At 40.0% G+C, this 20,688-nt stretch overlaps 2 protein-coding genes across 5 annotated transcripts in view; one reads left to right on the forward strand and one right to left on the reverse strand.

Moving 5' to 3' along the window:
* cenpp (centromere protein P) overlaps positions 1-20,688 on the forward strand; it is a 131,523-nt gene that overhangs the window by 89,294 nt on the left and 21,541 nt on the right. The gene's annotated exons all lie outside the window — the stretch shown is intronic.
* Positions 1,464-20,688, reverse strand: part of ecm2 (extracellular matrix protein 2, female organ and adipocyte specific) — a 34,512-nt gene continuing 15,287 nt past the window's right edge. For 2 of the 4 annotated variants that reach the window (XM_078170798.1, XM_078170796.1), the window contains 8 exons: positions 15,781-16,662; positions 14,516-14,631; positions 13,894-14,029; positions 13,641-13,798; positions 10,845-10,984; positions 10,426-10,538; positions 9,217-9,430; positions 1,464-4,832 (listed from right to left, as the gene is read on the reverse strand). In XM_078170798.1, the coding sequence (XP_078026924.1) occupies positions 4,664-4,832; positions 9,217-9,430; positions 10,426-10,538; positions 10,845-10,984; positions 13,641-13,798; positions 13,894-14,029; positions 14,516-14,631; positions 15,781-16,662 (1,928 nt within the window). In that variant the 3' untranslated portion in view covers positions 1,464-4,663. Of the gene's footprint in view, positions 4,833-9,216; positions 9,431-10,425; positions 10,539-10,844; positions 10,985-13,640; positions 13,799-13,893; positions 14,030-14,515; positions 14,632-15,780; positions 16,702-20,688 lie in introns of all 4 variants that reach the window. The other 2 variants (XM_033625804.2, XM_033625803.2) reach the window with 1 other exon arrangement.

A 20,688-nucleotide genomic window follows, 5' to 3' on the forward strand; every position in this document is an offset into this window, starting at 1 on the left:
AGGCTTATGTTGCCTCGTTCCAGACGTCTGAATCACCACTCAGATCTTTTTAATCCTTTCTAAGAGGTCTGGAGTTGTGCTCATTGACAGCAGTGCCCAGATCATCAGACTATTCCAGTTATGAGAGTTACTAAATCTTACATTTTTAGGTTAAAATTCACCGCAGAGGAACTACGATTCATTAAGCACATAAACACTAATGGTCCCACAATCAACAGTCCCGTAACTTAAAACAGTGGAGGCAGCAGTGATTGAATCAACTTTTGACTGCTGAAGTACTACTGGTAAATTCTGAAATGGACACAGCAGCTCTGTATCATATTGTGTGTCTGTGAACACCGACCATATACTAGCATTTAAAATTTCTACCTCTCTACAACAGGAAGACCCATGTGTGTAAGCTGGCATGCATCTGAATGCAAGCAGTTTATTGTCATACACTTTTGGGTGGTGCGGACTTGGGCAGCTGAAAAAAATTGAGTCATAGGGGTAAGAGTCCATCTGGAAAATTGGCTGTTATTTAGGGCTGTTGTGGTGAAGGAATTTCTTCTGCTGCAATTAAGGGCGGCTCAACAGTGCGATACACAATATTACCGCCTTTTTTTTATTTGTTTTGTTTTTTTGTTTTTGCAAATTGCATCACTTATTGTGATTTCAGTGCTTTGTAAATAGGCTTTATTGATAGGCTATTATTAGGTTTATTGTTGTTTTTATGACTAACAGAGATGACACAGCTTTAAACAAATTAAACACTTGTTCACTGTTTAATACAGAACACAGAAGGGCAATGAGGCGCTATAAGGGGCGCAGCGTTTCTTCAGCTGAGATGCTTTGGTTGTGTCTGGTTGCTATGATACAGAATATCCACGGGAGTAAACATTTCCACACAAGGTATAGTACCTGCTCTGGATGAAGGGAAGGCTGACGCACGAAGGGAGAGAGGAAGGAGTCTGTGCGGGTTCAGTAATAATTTCCCATCCATTGTTGTTGTTTGTCTTTGTGGTATTTGTCCCACCCCCCTTCCACTGTGATTGGACAGCTGGGTTAAAAATGACAGTGACAAGTGGCTGCAGCATTTAACCTAAAGTTGAATATTTTTTAACTCTCTGTGGCCAGAAAAAACTCCACATGTGCAGCACTCAGCGCAGAAAAGATGCTTAGTGCCTCATCACGCTGCTGGCATCCGTAGCATGGTGTAAACATGCAGCGCTCCAATGAACATAAACATCGTGTTTGTAGCAGTTGCTTGCCGTCTGGAGTTTGGCTCGTCAGTGAGCTCCGTATGTTTTATTCATATGAGTTAGTGACTGTAGGAGGGGCTTCATCAATCAGGCAGTTATTGAAACATGAAGTTTATTTTAATTCTGCATCATAACATTGTGTTAAACTATAGAAGATGAATTTTGACACATCAAATAGACATTTTGTCATAATTTATGCATGTTGGCCAGCCAAGAGCAAAGTAAAGGGCAAACCGGGCAGTTTTTTTTTATTCAAACATTTTTGGTATTTGTACATTACAAACAAACATTTAATAACTAAAATTTCTAATTGTTTGGAACACTGTACTTCCAGTCAATGCTTTTTAAAGCAATGGTACAATCTGCAAGTACAAGAAGATTTAATCCACCTCTTCCCTGCTCACACATAAAGGAATTACTCTCCGAACCTGCAGAAGCCTTCTTTTATTCACTGTCAGTGCTGATGTTGAGTTATTATTCATACATTATACAACACGTACACAAGTTGATACTTGAAGCATAAACAAAGACCTATAGAGTGGTTAAATAATGCTTGTGTGTTGAGGAACACTGAGGACATGAAAAGAAAACTTTGAAATGGGAATTTACTGTTGGGGAAAATACTTCTGGAGCCAGTGGTTCCTCCCACATCTCAAAGGCATTTGTTAGAGGGTTGTCCCACTAATTGTGTTTCCTCAGACTCCATAGTCCACACAGTAATACTCATCACCATGAAAGTCTGTAGCAAACCTGCTGCTCGCTACAGTCCACAGTTAACAGTGAATGAAAACATGTAAACAACTGTGCTGAATGGATTCCTATTCAGTAATGAGGCAAAGCAAAATAGAACTTACCAGAATGTAGCTCCAGTTATGTGTTAAGTACGTGTGTGTTTCACCATATCCATTTATCACAAATTTAAAGGGTAGCTCTTGTATTTTTCAACCTGGACCCCAATTTTCCTGTTTTTAAGGACCCTATGTTTTTGTGTCTAAGGGACTTAAATGATCAACATTTTTTTTAAATTGGTCCAGTATTGAGAGAGAGTGCTGCAGGTGGCAGCAGCAAAAGGTATGCTTTGTGCGTTAGTTGTTGTTGCCACTGGCAGGCTCAGATTATTATAATGGGTGTCTTACACCATTACGGAACAGACCCTTGCAAGGACATGTTTTTCCATACCTTTCACCTGTTCTGTTCTCTTGTGTCTAAGTATCGGTAACAAGAGGTCTCGTTCGGAAATCTCACAAGAGGTGACTTGTTGTGTGACGAAAACAGAGGAAACATGAGTAAGAGTTGGAGAGAGGAGTGCTGATAATAGTTAGTGTTGGAGTACAAAAAGAGTATCTTACTATTATTTAAAAGATTTTTGATGTCATGGCTGAATACTTTGCTGATTTTGACAATGTGGAAAAGTCAGAGCGATTTCAGAACAAGACTTCTCCTTTAGCAGGACTAGGACACAAAACATCCGAAACAAGCAAAATAAGAAAAAAACATTTGATTTCTTTATAGTAGCCCGTCTATGATGCTGTCAGACTTGCAATAACAATCTTAGTCTATTAAGTCTAGTTGAGACCAGTTCAAACAGACAGCTACTTGCAATGCACCGTTCTGCAACTTTCTAGAAACCTGTTGGTTCACACCAATGCAACTAGATAAGATGGCTTATCATCCCTGTGCAACAACTCTCCGTACTTCCCTTCTGATTTCCAGCTTTTCAGGCTTATTTTGTGGCTGAATATAATTTATAGCTTCTTAAAATATGAATGAGGATAGTGATAGTGAGATACTGGCTACAGCTGCATTTGTTGTAGTGAGGAAATGGCGAAAAATAAACAAAACAAGCATAGGCCACAATAATGTAAATATCCAGCGTCAATTAATCAGGAAACAAGAATGCGTGTGGGTGGGTTGGTGTGTGGGGGGGTGTATGTGCGTAAGTACAAACAGCGAGCAGCAGCAGCGACCCACCGTGCGACACTAGCACACCGTGAGGACCGAAACAGAGTGCTTGGCAGGGACAGAGCACCCACCGCAGCAAGCATCTGCGGTCATTTTGACTTTATGAGTGGACTTCACTAAAAACCGACTGGCTGTACAGATGGGTGACGTGCTTTTATGTCCTAAAACCAGCTGCTGGTGATTTGACCAGCTGAGTTGCAGGTCTCACCATCAGCCGGCATGAGTCAAGTTCAGACTGGCCAGTTCACAGTTTAAATGGTTTCATCTCGTTGCAAATCATTGGTCTGAACTGGGCTTTATTGGCAAGAACAAGCTCTTTCAATCAACATAAGTTGCTCCAAGTGGTTACATTGACGCCTGTTTCACCACTGCTGGCTGCAGCACTCTCTCCCAGTACTGGACCAGTTTTCAAAGTTGTTGTTCCCACGAGTTAGACACAAAAACATGGAAAAATAGGGTCCTGGTTGAAAATAGTGGGTTCCCCTTCAAGTGAAACTGCTGGGAATACAAATCAAGTACACTGAATCCTGATTATGTACAATACATGTGTCAGTTGTTCTGGGGCCATCAATGGGTGAAATGTGACGCTTAACTCTAAATCTACAAAACTCTAAACCTACACCATATCTCAAAGAATCCCATCACTTCAAGAATAAATCTGACTTAACTGCACCAGAGGAAGTTACTATCCAGCTTCTGTCCACTTAAATGCAAATAAAAGAATGGAAAAGATGGAGGATATGGGCTGACATATCATTTTAGTACATATTCTGTCTTCATCTGTGAGAAGGATAAGCTCTCCAACAGCACTCACTTTAACTTAATCCTTTACCACTGCTCTTAATCTGTAACTTAAAGAGCTCAAAGGATGTGTCACACATGTGATCACACTACTCCAGTCCATGTCATAGTTTTTATGAAAGAAGGCACTGGAAGAAACAGAGCTGGGAAATGGAACATGAAGGTGGTGAGGTTGTTAAAAATAATGTGTTGGGTTTGTGGTCTCATTTCATTGAATTCTTTCCATTTCTTTATTAGCATTTTCGTTTTAGTGTGTATGGTGCAGGAGTTCTTTCCATTTTAGAGAGTTTGACATTTTACTCAAGGAGACAGATGTGTTTTATTTTGAAGTCTGAAGGTGCTCTGTCATCTTCCTACCAGGTTAATGTGGGCCAGGCGACAGTGCAAAACAACTTAGTCGAGACAGTACAAATTACATCAGCAGTAACTGTGTTGACAGTTAAATTCTCCTTTTTTTCATGTCCAACCTGAACATCAGAGCCTTTTTTATAACTAATTTCTTATTATTTTGGGTGTCATTTCAATAACATACATCATCTGAGGAAGCTAGTGAAGGAAATATGTCTTACGTTTTGACTTCTCTAGGCTCATTAAAAAATCATTGCCCTTGTGTTTCTGGGGATTTAAACAAACGTCTTTGAAGCTTTGGTTTTGTGTGGTCACTTGGTTTTCTGGGGTTTTATGACCACGCTGGAGGAGGAGCGTACACAGGAGAAGGCTGTTGGTGAGACCTTCTGGGGGTCGATGTAGTTATTTTCCAGCCTCACGGCCACCAGAGTAGAGTCTCCACTGTAGTTTGGGTCACAGATGCCTTCATCAGAGATACTCCTGGAAGACACAGCATAGGATGCAGTTGGATATATTTTCTGTTATATCAAGAACTAAAGCTATTGATTTTCATAATCGATTAAATATAAGGTCTATAAAATCTTGGAAAACTTTCAACAACTTTCTAAAGCCCCTCTGATGTCTTTGGATTGTATTTTTTGTCCAGTCAACAGTCCAAAATGGAAATACAGTATATTCAGTTTACTATCACATAAGACTAATAAAAGCACACATATGGGCACACACCATCTGCAAACAGGTGACATCAAAGCGCACCGCTGAGCTTTGTATCATTTGTATTATCATAATAGTTAATCAGTTCAGCTCTATCCAAGATTGCATCAGTAGCTAATGAATTCTAAAATTCAGTCAGAATTAGGGCTGTCAAAACTGCTCAAAAATGACGTTCGAATATTCGTTCTAAAAATAACTCATAGGTTCGAACCATTCAAATTTTTTTTTTCGCATTATGTCCACAAGAGGGCAAACTAATACAAGGAAATATACTTCTGTATGTATTAATACAAGGAAACATAACTACTTGTAAGTATTTTTATTTCACCATAAACGTCTTTGAAAACATTTACATACCTACACATTAAAACACATAAAACAATTATCTATAACATTACGTTATAAACGACCGCGGACCTCTCGCTTGCCCCCCCTCTCTGACCCGTCAGGCCACACCGCCCGCGGAAGCGCTGCAAATAGCCTCGAAGTGCCGAGAAGCGAAGCCAGTTTCCTTTCAGCGCCCATGTTAACCGATTGTGTCATCCACACCGGCTGCGCCGCGCCGCGCAGCTCCGTGGCTGCTCCCACCTCCCACTCGCAAAGAGGACAGCTGCAGTGGTGTTTTTTTTTTCTCCACAATCGAATATCAATTTTCACATTCGAAGGTCCATTTTTTTTTTCAAATTCGAATTTAAATTCAAATTTAGAATATTCGTTGACAGCCCTAGTCAGAATTTTCATTTTATCATTCAGATGTGTTTTTGGGTGTTAAGCTTGACTTGATATTTGTTATAAGTCTAGCCTCTTCTCTATCACAGACACTAAAAGATATACCATGCAGGGTTTTCCTAAAAAAAAAAAAAAAAAAAAAATGTTTGGGCTCATACTAAAGTAATTCCTCTTACTCATCAATGTATTATTCAGCAGAGACTCTGCCCTCTGCCTATATGTTCTTATTTTCTGTGTTTATTGGCTTGTACCGCTTCAGTGCCAAAAAACTATATACTATATATGTATATAACTATAACCATACTATACTATAAATATAGCTAGGCGAAACGCCTACAAACTGTGAATTTGGGGTTGGCTTTTCCTGTCACCTTAAACAACCCTGCATAGTATACCTTTAATATGGATTTGGAGTTCCTCAAGGATTTATCCTAGGTCCTATTCTATTTTCTTTATACATGCTCTCCAAATAAAATAATCAGTCATCATAATGTCAAAAAGATGTGGTCATGGTTTTGTTGTTGTTTTTTAATCAAGGTCACAAAAATGTATTTTCTTCATCTTAGGAGGATCAACAAAATGAGACCACTTTTGAGTAACACTGATGCTAACATGCAGATAACGTGCTTTTACTATCATTTGCCTAGATTGCAACAGTTCTCTTTTTACCAGGCTGCATTAGCGTTAAGAAATTAACTGTGAAATCAGAATGCTACTTCCAACATAGGGCTGGGCAAAATTGAAAAAATTAAATATCACAATATTTTTGATCAAATACCTCTTTGATATTGTGAGAATATTGTAGGGTTGACTATTGGTGCTTTCACAAAATAATTACATAATTACATTTTTTTTTAAATAATCCTCAGTATTGTGGATATAATGACAAAGAGGGCAAAGGTAAATAATAAAACAGTCTGGTAAATTCAGAAAATTACATCACTTTACTTTAATGCAGCCTTTAAAACCAGGAAAAGACAACATTTACTACATAAGGATATCCACTCTAAGATGATATCTAGTGTCATATGTCAGTATTGATATAATATTGATATATTGCCCAGCTCTAATTCAACATTTTGTGTACCCCTGAAAACAAACATTTGTATTAAAGGTTAATGTTATCGTTTGTTACAGTACCACACATGTTAAAATAATCTGAAGTATTTATTTGGAGGCTGGTTGCAATTTCCCACCTGGAGTGTCAGCCATCTTGGCAGTGAAGACAGAGCATGACATGCAGTTTAAAATGTTATTATGGTCATTAAAATGTTACTTTTATATAAAAACCATCCTACAACCTGGACTAACTGTGTGTGCCATGCATGGACCTGTGAGTAGGTAATGAGGTGATTCAGGGTGACTCTCAGGTGGAAACATGAATCGACTTGTTTTGTTTCTTGTTGTCAAGGCGACGCTCCGTTCAGTGAACTCTCAGCTTTTATATTGTCTGGCGGGCTGAGATGAATGAGTCAGTGGTCTGGTCAGGCCCTCGTCTGTTGTGCAACTCTTAATAGTTGGTCCTAAAGGATTGTATTGCATTTAGATATGTTTCCTCACGCTCTATCTTCATTCACTTGGTGTTATTGTTATTTGTCAACAGCTTCTGGTACTTAAAATAATAGTATTTTTTTTTTTTTTTTACAACTTGTGTCCGAGTAAGAAACAAGCTCTATTTCCATTATGCTTTAAATGAACAAGACATAAAATAACTAACACCGCTAATACTGATAACACCTGTTTATTACAGCTTGGTTCATGTTTCTATAGATTTATCGTTTATTTCTATCAGGCATGTTTTCTTCAATTTTATAATTGAGATTAAGGATGACAGTTACACTTACAGCCCAAAATCACAAATCAGAAAACTTCCTCAAAGGTCTTTCCAATCTAGACATATTATACCCTCTATCCTTGCACACTAGTTGACTTAAGTATTATCATAACTGATAGAAATGATGGACAACACTATGAAAATAAGCATTGAGGCACTGATACAGTTGGACCGATCCTTGAGTTATGGATGCTGTGTTATTTGCTGGTGACCTTAACAGAGACTACACTGTCTGTATGCTGGGATTGGCTCCAGTCCCCATGACCCTGAACGGCATATGCGGGGTGGAAAATGGATGGATGAAGAATACTTGGAACTGAAATCCTAGTATTTCCTGGGTATTCTCACCAATAAGGAAAAGTACTTGCAGGATCTCTGAATATTTAACATGTGTTTGGCTGTGTGATCACACACTGAGAAACGTTAAGTGTTTTAAAACAAAGACACCTTCAACTAAGTTGTACAAAGTACAAAGTTGTGGTATGGAATGCTGTAACACCTCTGTCAGCTGTAGCTGTTTCTTCCATTTACATGTCATGTTCAGCTTGAGTTCAGAAGCAAAATATTGTGTAGACTAAGTGTGAATGAAGTGAAGCATAAAATCTGTTGATGAACAGTACGCAGGCAGTGTAACACCTTGTCTTGATCAGATCTGGTGGCCTCCATCCTGAATTGGAGAGCACACCTTCATTCAACATATGTAGATGATTGCTCCACTGTTACAAATCAAACAACAGCTCTCCAGTTCTTCAAACACAGAAACAACATGCATGAAGTGGACTTTGTCTGACACTGCACACAGGATGACTGAAGGTCAGCACTAAGGCAATCTCAGACCCACTGGCTATTGTCCAATGACGATAAAGCCTTTGGGTCAACGGGCCAACATTTTGGGAATATCCAGGCCAAAACTTCTTCTTCCATGCTTATTGTTCAACAGTGTTACTACAGTTCGATTAACAACAGGTCCAGACATCATTTTGGCTAATTTCTATAAACAGTAATCTGCACATGAATGCAGATAAATTTGATAAAAGCTAATAAAAACCTAAATCATAGTCAGATGGTAGCTGATAGGTTCCGAGATTGCATTTCTTCTGGTGCGTTCTGCCTCTTTTGCTCTCCTCACAGACTGGTCAACTGCAGGCGACCAAAGCTTGTTCAAACATGTTCAGACTTGTTCAATACTACAAAGAGAAACCAGAACACTTTGGATACCAAAATCTTGTACTGCTTCCCACAGATTCTGTTTATAGAGATTAGTACAAGGGTAGACAGACATACACTCCAATATAACAACTCGCATGGATTTAAACTGATACCAGTGAGAGGATCTGATTAAAAACAGCTTTTATCAGGAATAATTGTTCTACTAGAAATTTTACCACATAATTGAAAGCTTTTGAAACAGTAACATGAAACAAGTTTGAACAATTGTAATTGTATGATTGATTATTCATAAAATTAAACTTTGTTTATGGCAAGAATCCGGAGAAAAAAAATGGCATATTCCCAGGAAGTTGTCACTTTAAACACAAAGGGGAAAAAAACTCATCAGGTAGATATTTGTGGATGATGGATTCATACCTGATCTTGTTATCGTTGAGTCTGAGAAAGTGTAAGTTGGTCATCTCGTTGATGCCAGATGGGACAGAGACCAGCTGGTTGTGATCCAGACACAGTTCCACCATTGATTGGTATGTGCCGAAGAACGACTCCGGTTCAATTGCTTCACCATCCAGTTTGTTGTAAGAGAGGTAGAGGTACTCTAAACCAGGCTCCATGTGAGCAAAGACAAAACCTGTGGATGTGTTGGAAGAGAAGAGTAACTAAGTATCTATTAATGCTGCAACTAATGATTATTTCGATTATTGATTCGTTATTCAATCTATGAAATGTCAGAATATAATTTCAAAGTACGATCACGAGACAGGCATCAGCACTGGAACTGATATTGTTGTTGATTTTACTTCATATTTACTTAATGTGAGAAAGGCCAAAATAGATTTAACATTCAGTCAGTTACTCAGACCAGTGTCCATTGCATCAACCCACTTTGTTGTTTTTTGGTTTGCTCCATTGGATCTGTTATGTTCCCATGATCTTGCTTGATCTTTTCTTGATTCAGTTTTTTCCTGTAATACTTGGCTGTGTCATATTTCCTCATTTGTGCCTCTTGTTCTCCTTCCTCCCTCCTCTTCCTCGCCAACTCCCTCTAAATGGCTGTCTCTCCAATTAGCTAACCAGTTGGAGTTGGATGCAAGTTGCCCAACTAGCATTCTCTAACATTCACCTTTTTAAGTAGTAGTTGTCCTGCTCTGTACGGTTGCAGTAAAACAGTGGTTACTCTTGGGTTTGTTCTAATCGTCCCTCTTCGGCTCAACCAATGACAATCAACAGTACTGCAGCCAACCAATGAAAGTAACTGAACTTGTGTATAGAACCACTTCCTGAACAGTGCCCAAATTTAGTTCCAGAGAACGGAGAACCGTAGAAACAAACGCAGAACCAGACAAAAAGAAAACTTAATTAAGGTTAAATTTGATTAAGTTCCTGCAGTGGAAAAGGGCTACAAGTATTTATATGTCTAGCAGTTACTGCCTGATGCTGATGTACAAATGGCCTTTGTTTCGTAACATTTTTTTTAGTTTTGAAATCTATCACCTATATGATCAATTCATCGTTCTTTTCATGCTGTTGAACATACAGTAAGATAGCATTCTTAATTTTGGGGAGGGCTGAAAAGTGTTGTCTTCAGTCCAACAGTTGTCAGCCAGGAGTTAAATCAACACCTACCAGGTATCCTCTCAATTTTGTTTCCCACCAGCACCAGGTGGACCAAAGATCTGGGTAGGTATGACGGAACCAGGTAAAGGTCGTTATGTGAAAGGTCGATGGACTCCAGATTTCTGCAGGAAAAAAGATGAGGGGAGGATGTATTTGTTAGGGAAATGGAAAAGAGAACATAAGCAGTTGACTGATTGTGCTTGACGACAGCTGATTGAAGAAACACTGAACGGAAATGAGACACCATTTGTTGTGCTTCTCTCAATATAGTGCCAAGATAAATGTTCCTGTGCTCTTTAACAGCACATGATGGTGTGGTAGTGAAATGAAAAATAACTGTATTCATTACAAAATGATGATTGAGATACATAGCTACTAAATTCCTGTGACCCTGGGGAATCATTGGTGATAGTCTATTTTTGTCAGACCTGTGGTTGATCCAGGCCAGCGGGGCGATCCTGGTCTCATCCAGCCTGTTGTGTCTCAGAGAAATTATGTTGAGACTGTGGGTCTGATTAAAAACGGTCTCTGAGATCTCCTCAATCAGGTTGTTCTCCAAGTACAGCTCCTAAATGACAGGAAAAAAACAAATGTTTGACATTATCAGGGTTGGAAAGGAAAATGTTTTGATCAGTGGAAACTCGTGGACAATCACTGGAATTTAGTGTCAGAGTCACAACACTATTTGATGTAGTAGATTTTTAATGAGTTACGTGTTTGTCATTAAACTGTTGTGTTAAGTGAGTGCTTTTGGGTCAGAGATCTTGGCAGACTGTCTGTGGTTTGGTGAGACTGTTTTGGGTTATAAATGTATAATCCACCCCAAAACTAAATTCACGTCTGTTCTACCTACAGTCCTTATTTAAACTGGCAACCTAATCAGATGAACAGGCAGTGCAAAGGCATGAACACCAGAAGTATACTGACACATTGTGGGTGTCTGCTTTCATCCCCTTCAAATCATGATCATAATCACTCTTGGCTACACAACGGTGAAAGTGTCTGGTAAATCCTGAAATCCCAGAGCTTATTAGCAAAGAACAAATGTTAAAGCTTAACTACGATCCTCTGGACTCTTATCTAAGAAAAGTTACAGGTTTTAGGATTTACAGAGTGTGAAGAAACTGTCCAAGGTTGGTTTTAAGGTGGATTTACAGCAGCAGCATGTTGTGGTGTTTTGCAGTGTTTGTGGTTAACCAGAGACTGTAATTACAGGTTGAGTGGAATGGTAGAAGCAGAGTTTACTCAGTAGAGGAGTCTTAAACATCAGAGCCAAAAAAAATACTGATGCATCAGCATACCTGAATTCCTGACTGACAGACTGACTGCAGCCGGCCGCTCAGAAGGCCTCTGATAATGTGACAGCCTGATAAACTGAATTAAAAACATTATGCTGCTGGTGAGTTTAGATACATTTATTATGTTTTTAACGTTTTTTGGTGGTTCACAGTCAGTATGTTTCGATGCACAGTTAAGTCGAGCTATGGTTATAGCTCAGCTAGGCCATTTAATTGGTCTCCTGTCCTTGTCCCAGTATACTAGCATGGGAATGGACTCAATTTATTGACCGAAGTATGTCCAACTCCACTACAGTTGGTGGTGATATGACCTCTTTCAGCTTGTTAGTATTGGACCTTTTTCCGGTTGACCTATTGCATCACAGACCAAACAATGGACAAACAAGTTAGCTACAGTTAGCTAGCAGCAAACTTGAACCATGGTGGACAACTTTACAGCTCTATACATTTCATTGATCCAAAAATGCACGGCTCTGGATGTAGGTTTCGCCATGTTGTTACTGGCTTCTTCCTCTATCATGCATTTATTGCTTTCGAGTGCCTTGGCCAGTTTGGGTCTGATTGACTGTATGCATGCAGGAGTAATTCAACCCCCAATGGCATTTTCTGGGTGTGTTAGTCCGACTTAGAGATTCAGTACGATTTCAGTTGGACTAACATGTTTACATGTATTTTAAAAGTCCGGTTTTAGTCGGACTAACACAATAAATCGATTTTCTCAAATGTCTTGTTAACGTACTGAGTGAGTCCTTTGAACTCATTAAACCACTGAGGATTGAGCCATGATTAGAGATGGGAATCGTAAACCAGTTTAAGTTGAAAACAGGTTCCAAATTGTCCAATCCATCTAAATTGTTTTTCTCCAAGCTTATCAATTCCTCCTCTTGATACCTGCATGTTTCAGTTGCACACTGCAAAACAGTGATGTCAAGCTCATGCATCTACACTGCTGGTAACTTGAAACAAGGAGTCATGGCGTAGAGGAAGAAATGGTCTAAAGTGTGGCTTCATTTGACAAAGATAAATTCAGTAATAATTCCAGTAAAATAATAATTTCAAGTAAACAACATGGGCTTAAATTCTAGAGATGCAAAGTTTTTCACTCTCTACACGCGAGTGCCACTGCTTCCCAACTGAGCAACATGTCCGATACTGAGGACAAATATCCTGTTATAATAACTTTAATGCCATGCAGGCAGGCCTGGCAGATTTTTCTTTGACAAAAAACAAAAAAAAACAAAACCTAAATTAAAATATAAATGCAGCACAACTCTTCTCTCATTTTACCCATTTTTGATAAATAAGTAAGCATAAGTCTGACTCTTGAAACATCAAATTTTGGTAATTACAGCTAAAATAATGAAAAATCTCTTTTCAAGATGGCTCAGCTGTTACTTACAGTTTTCAGGAGATTTGCCAAGCTTGTAGATTTGTGATACATCGGCTTCCTTTAGCATTTGTGGCAATCAATTTTTGGGGGGTCATCTTATTGATGACCTGAGTCAAATGTGTACCCTTTCTACTCTGTTACTACACTATGTTCACATTCAAAGATAACAAAACGGCTCCATTGATGCTGAAAATCTGTGTAGACCTTCCTCTTTTCCACACATCTAATTTATCAGGAAACAATAGGGAAATAAATAAAGTATTGGATCAATAAGCAGACTCGATAATGGCATTGATATCAATAAATTCTTATTATTTACCATCCCTGGCCATGACTACTAGTTTCACAGAGGTCACTTTATTGGTGGCACCATCTGACCAAAGCAGCATTTTGCCATTTGATGAACCTAGTAGAGAGCACTGGACTTTTATGAAGTTAGACAGAAGTCGGGCTGTGTGAGGTATCCCAGTGTGGGAAACGAAGAGGTAAAGAGCTGTAGTTACACAGTAGTTATGTGAATATGTATTACTCCATACCAGCAGTGCTGGGGGGAGGCCCTGTGGTATGGTGCGGAAGTGGTTTCTGCCCAGTCGAAGGTAGGAGAGCTGGTGGAGGGGAGCGAAGGCCAGAGGATTTACATTCCCCTCACTCAGCAGATTTCCCTCCAACTCCAGAATCACCAGGCTGCTCAGATCTTAAAGATAAAAACAGATAAATTACACTGAATATGTTGTGACCTTAAAGCTGAGGGCAGTATGGAGGTGCATTATGGGATACTGTGGCAGTTACCTTGGAAGCTGTTTTTATCCATTTCTGTCAGTCTGTTCTCATTGATCTTCAGCTCCTGCAGGGTAGGGGGAAGGTCCGCAGGCACGGTCTCTAGAAGGTTCCCATCCAAGTAGAGACGCCTTAGCATCTTGAGACCCTGACACACACACACACACACAAAGGCACTGGTGATACTGGGAAGCTGACTGGCCCCATTCATGCCTCACATTATTTCAGAAATACCTGTCCATCTTTCTCTCCTGCCTGTTTATATTTTCACATCTTTCAGTTGATGTTCATTTAAAAACAATCTTATTATACAGTTTAAGTTTTTCATTAAATTTACGTTCAAGCTTGAAAGTGTTGAAAAACACATTTGTTGTTCCATTTCTTGTCTTGTTTGTTTATGTGGCACTGAGAGGTCTTTGAGGATTATATCGCCATTATATCACAGAAATGTTTGCATATTTTTCCCCTTGTGGTTGATTGCATTACTGTAGATGTTCAATATGTCTGTTACACATGCCTGACTTTGGTCGCCTCCAGAGAAACACTATAATAGAGTGGCAGGCAAATGTTTGGAAAAATGTTGGGTTTTATTCTGAAGGGCTACAGGAGTTGCTAGTTACTGTAAGTGTCTTACTTTGAAGGCTTTAGCACCGATGCCAGCAGAGGTGAGTTTGTTCTTCTTCAGGTTGATCCACTCCAGGTTGGGGATGCCATTAAAGGCTTCTGCTGGGATGCTGCTGATGGTGTTGCCTGCAGGTCAGAAGAGTTTCTGTCACTTCACAGTGAGAGCAGGAGAATGTAGAGGTTTTCTGTGATGGCAGTGCATTTCTGGCTTCTATGTTTTTATTTAAATATTTTGTTGCTAAATGTATAGGATTGGATTCCAGTATGTATATTTTTAATTTCATTTCAGTTCCAGGTTGATAAAATGCCTGAATTTGCTGCAAGTCTGACAACGTTCATAGTTGTAGCTTATTTTGACTCAGTCCCACATAGACCATCCTGCTGGTGGAAATACTCACTAGAGCCCCAAATGTGGATTAATGTGACTGTTTTAGGAAATTACTGATTTGTGAGGTGTTTTTCAAGATTTACATCAGAGGGAATCGACGGTTTTGAGGTTCAGTGCCACAGACACAAAGTAACAGCAGACAAACATGATTTGGTTTGGGTATTTTCATGGAATTTGTTTATGGTGAGGAAAATATAGAATAATGTCAGGCTTATCCTTTAAGCAACTTAATGATTTTGAACTAAGAGCTCCAGGATCTGAAGCAAGTAGCTCAAGAAAAAAGGTGTGCAAAATTACAACGGGCCTCATCCCTACTCATATTTTTACGCTTGGGCAGAAGCACCTGGCGTCATTATAATGGCAGTCTTTTGCATTGTATCTTGACGCAGGGGGTCGGCAGTTAGGTTTGGGCAACAAAACCCTTTGCGTAGAATTAGAAGAGACAGTGGTTGACATTAGTCATGTCAGTCGATTCATACGAACAACGACTGATGTGACCAAATAACATGTTTACTTTTAGTTTCACACGAGACACAAATAGCGGTGTCCTGGGTAAAAGTCCTGTACCCACCCACCCACCTCACACCTGCCCAAATCAGACTTAATGATGTGGATGGGTTTGAATTGGAGTGAGAGCAGGCTGAATATTAAATAGGCTGCAACTAATCAGAATAACAAAAAAAATCTTAAACTAATCTTTGAGTTTTTGTTATTTTTAACTGTAGTTACATGTTTTGAAAGTTTAACCCAAACACTTTCAGATTAGATAAATTGCTTAACCTTACACTAGTGACATATGTGTTAAAGGGGGTGCAGATTGTTCTTCGTGTTGCAGTGGGTTGAGTACTCTGGCACTACTTCCTTCTCTTGTCGTGGTGCTGACTTACCTTCCAGACTGAGAGACTTGAGCTCAGGTATGGACAGAGGAGGGAAGTAGGTGAGTTTGGCATTGTCACATGTCAGAGTGACATCAGAGATGGAGCAGCCTGGAGGCAGGCCTCTACTGCTCTCCACTATCACCACCTTTCTCTCCTCCCCTTCTTCTTCCTCTTCTTCTTCCTCTTCTGCCTCCTCCATCTCCTCCACCTCCGCTTCCACCTCCTTCAGCTCGTACTCTGTGGCTGCAGGAGGTCTTGGGATCGGAGCAGGGAAGAGGTCTGGTTCCTCAGGCTCTTCAGGTTCTTTCGGGAGCATCTCAAACACATCTCCTCTCAGCCACACCTCCTCCTCCTCCTCCTCCTGCACCTCCTCCACCTCCTCCTGCAGCTCCTCTACCTTCTCCTGCAGCTCCTTTACCCTCTCCTGCAGGTCCTCTACCTCTTCCTGCGGCTCCTCTTCCTCCTCCTCCCCCAGAGCCAGTAATTGTTCCCTCAGCATCTCCTCCTGCCTCCACCTTTCTTCCTCTAGCCTCCTTTCCCTCTCCCTTGCTTCTCTCTCTGCGGCCTCTTTCTGCCTTCTGTCTTCCTCCTCCTGTCTCCTCTTCTCCTCCTGCCTCTTCCTCTCCTCCTCCTCTAAATGCCTCCTCCACTCCTCCGTCTCTCTCTCCACCTGCAACCTTAGTGCCTCCTCCTCCGCTCTCCTCCTCTCCTCCACTATCTGTCTTTGTTTCTCTGCCTTCTCCTTCCTCTGCTTCCTCCTTTGCCTCCTCGCCTCATCCTTCTTCCTCAGGCGCTCCTCCTTCTCGCGGTGCTCCTCTTCCTCGCGCCAGAGAATTCGCTGGATCTCTTCCTGGGTCAGAGGTGTTACGGGCTCAGGGGGGTAGATGGGAACTGAGGAATCACCAGAAAAGTCAAGGCTGAGGTCGGGGTCTGGGGTGGGTGAAGGGTGGTGCGGGGCAGCCAATCAGAGGACAGGAGGTGGTAGGGGCAGGAGTTGGCCGCAAGGAAAGAAAAAGGTAACAGTATAGAAAGAGAGAAGGAAGTAAAGGATAGAAATAAAAGAGGAAGAAGAGGAGAAAAAAGGAAACTAGAAGGGAATGATACAGGTTGTGGAAATGGAAGTTGACGAGGACAGACAGACAGGAGTTGGACAGACAGACAGGAGACGGCTGTGTGTTAGTGTTGTAGACAGACACACAGACAGGTACAAGACCAGCTTGTTGTAGCTACAGAGCAGACGGCTGCTGTAGACCTGTCTGGACCAGATCCCATTGAACTGTTCTTGTTTGACCACAGTCAGGTAAAGTTGGTCTCTCTGTGTTCACCAGTGTTGGTGTCACCTGTCAGCATCTAAAGTTAGCTCATTTATGTTTTATAAAAACAAGTACTGTTGTACATTCAAACAGGAGAGGAAATATTTTTAGACCAACCTTAGCTCACTTGTCTAACAATTAATGCTGTTTTATAGTCATAAACTGTGTGCCAACGGGACATCCAGCAGATAATTAATGAAAAAGACCAATATACATGTCTGACAGTGTCTCGTAGCTGTAAGACTTCTTGAGGTTCAGTGATGTAAATGTCCTGTGTCCCTGACACATTAGAAAGGATGCAGTAAACTCACTATCAGTTCACCCTATTATTTTCCCCAGCGCTACACTGTGAACAACAAATCTGTGTTGAAATCATAGAAACAGTGATGTTGTGTGACTTTATTTATTTTGAAAGTATTTCTCTTTGTCCACTGAGAGTGAAACTTTTGTTTTGGAGGTCCTCGGAATCACCAGAAGACAATGATCTCATATTTTTAGGTTCATAAAAAGTACTAGCACTCACAAATATGTAGGATGTAGGAGATTGTCATAACGTGATTGTGCCACTGATTGACACCACATTGACTCATGTCGATGATGTTTTACCGTTCACTGCTCTGCGCATATATCTCGTGCAAGACGAGATCCTGTTTTGTTCATTGTTTCAATAGTCCCTTTTACATTGCCTTTTCAAGGTGTGAATATCGTACCATTATGCAGCTGTTATGAGCCGGGAACGGAGGTGGTGACAGCACCAAATCAATGTCTATGTAAATGGAACAGCTGGCAGGGCGGGATCATGGGTGGCACGTCTGTGACATTTTGAAGACATGTTATGTGTGCGACCCACTGTGGGAGATTTATAAAGTAGCTGATAGTAGTTAGCAGCTAGCTCAAAAAAGACAAACAGCAGCCGAAAATGATTTGCAATTTGGGAAAACAGTGAGGTTCAGGAAGTCCTTACCCTCTAAGCAGAAGATCAGTTGCCATATAACAGAGATAGTAAATGATTGTTATTGCCAAGTTATGCCATTGTTATTATTCATAAAGTGCGGTCAATGCATATATTCTATGTCACAATTGATGTCGACACTGTTGTGTTACATGTCATGCCCTTCACACCCATAATTATATTAAGAGACCAGTCACACCTCTTTTGATTCCATGATGCCGGCATGCTTTCTAAAATCACACACAGGAGCGACATGATGCCACTGTCATTTGGTTCTGTGTAAAAATGCAAACACGACATAAGGAGGGGACTTTGTAGCAGCTCTACAGCGCAATCTCTGTGTAAAAAGGACTAATGAGGACTAAATGGAATAAAAAACTCTTCTCAGAAAGAAAGAGAATGTTGAACTATTAAATTTATACAGTAGCTTATTTAACTTATGTATCATCACATATCACAGTCATAGATCACATCTGATTTACTTGTCAGTGGGTGATGATTTTTGTGCTCTCTTACCATGATTATAACCATATAACTCACTACACTGAAAACCCACCAACATCACTGGAGGTCGTAGGTATGCGTCATTGGGTGAAGAACATTTTCATTTGTTTACTGAACCTCTTACTTTCCCGGTGATTTATAATCCCTCCTACACAGCTGTAATTGGCTTGGTTGTTTTTTCCAACTGGTGAAATAGCCATCAGTGCGCACAACACCAGGCCTTTTTGAATCACAGCACAAATCATGGGCAGTGATTCAGAGATGTGGACAGTGATTCAGAGGTCTGGAAACAGGCTAGTGCTAATGATGGTTCCTATAGAGATGACATGAGGAAACTGTAAGATGCCTCGGGGCACTTCATCTTAGAATACCGGTCACTTGAAGGACCAGCACTTTTCTTCTGAGTATAAAACAGCTCTTAGTGTTTTTTCTTCCACAGTTAACCACATACAGCAAACATATCTTGCTGTATACACAGTGCACTACTTACACAGATACGTACATGTTTCTATGGTTATTGCTATCAAGTTAATACAGTACTCCACAAACATCTACTCACAGTGAAAAGTCATAGAAAAAAAGACTGTGCAGTGTATGACTGTGAGCAACTAACTAGTTACTGTCAATTCAACTACTGCACTTTTTTCTGTAATTTCACAGAGGTCTTATAGACAAGTTTCATGTTTACAATAAAGGATGCACGCACAGCAAGGAGGTAGAAAACTCAGAAACAATATTATGATCGTTCATATAGGGACACTTTCAGTATTTAAAATAAAACATTTTGCTCGAAACCAGTAAAACTGTTTAGAGGTAAATGTATATATTCAACTTATATCCACATACAAAACTTCTCTTTGCTGCAGTATCCAACATGTAGCAGTAAAAAGTAACAGCAGCTAGTGGCAGCGGTTACGCTAAACAGTACTACTCAAAGTAAGTTTTTACAGGTAGTGAGAAAATCAATGAAATTCTTGCTGATTGCCATCAGATTACCAGGATGTCTACAGTTCAGTTCAATGTTACAACAATAAGGACTTAAGTCATTAAAAGGTCTTAAATTTGTGAGGTCTTAACTGCTACAAACATTTTATCTAGTTTCATTTATCCATTTTTTAATTTCTTTTTGTGAAAATGAGTGAAGCCTGTCTATGTAAAAGTCCACATTTCTAATGTTTAATGTTTAAAAAACTATAACACTGTCATTTTATTTCATACTTGAACTTGGCTGTTGGGAAGATGTAGATTAACTTAACTCACTCTAATATCCATATTCCTACATAACACTTATCTCTGCACAAGACCACATATATTCTACTTGCCTGCAATGCTTACTTGCATTGCCCAAATAAGTAAAACATAATTCATCCAAAAATCTGTCCTAAAATTGGTTAGAAGGTGTCTTGAAAGGGTCTTAAAAAGCATAACATTTCACTGCCTGATAGCTGTAGACACACACCTGTAGATTATGCCTTGACTTTGTGCAATAACTTGTAAGATTAGATGACTGCTGTGCATACATACAAAACTACTCTGAGACTGTGCTGATCCAGGGTTTAATAAGTATTATTGATCAGCCACACAGGATCACAAAAAGCAAACTCTCCACACCTGTTTGTGACGTTGATCTATGAAAACGTCATATATTTTCCATCCTAAACCATCAGTCTGCCACCTCTATCAGCTGTCACCAAGTCCCACACTGACACATTAAATGTATTTGGAGCTGTCAGCAAAACAGAAGAGAGAACAGAGGGTTTCCTTCTCTCAGTTGTAAACAGTTCATGGTATGAAAACAATTCCTTAGGGTGACCTCCCCGTAAACTCTCACTTATTCTGGTTTGTTTTCATCCTCCAGCATGTGCACACATCTGACAATAATGTTGCTCGGCAACTCATTCAGATATATTTGTATTTGTTGTAGATTCAGATGTACATCCAGTCTTCACTGTGATGAGATTGAATTGACAGTAAGGTGAAACCAACCCTGGACATGTTGATAACGACATGTGGTATCTCCCAATATTCAGACCTGTTAAAACTTTCACAACATGTGTGTTGAACTGACCCAAAATGTGCAAAACACATTTTTTAAAGCCATGATGAAAACAAGACGCAACATGTTGAGGCCTCAGAGATGGAAATTGT

This window comes from Epinephelus lanceolatus, chromosome 1 (assembly GCF_041903045.1).
Source record: "Epinephelus lanceolatus isolate andai-2023 chromosome 1, ASM4190304v1, whole genome shotgun sequence".
NCBI lineage: Eukaryota > Metazoa > Chordata > Actinopteri > Perciformes > Serranidae > Epinephelus > Epinephelus lanceolatus.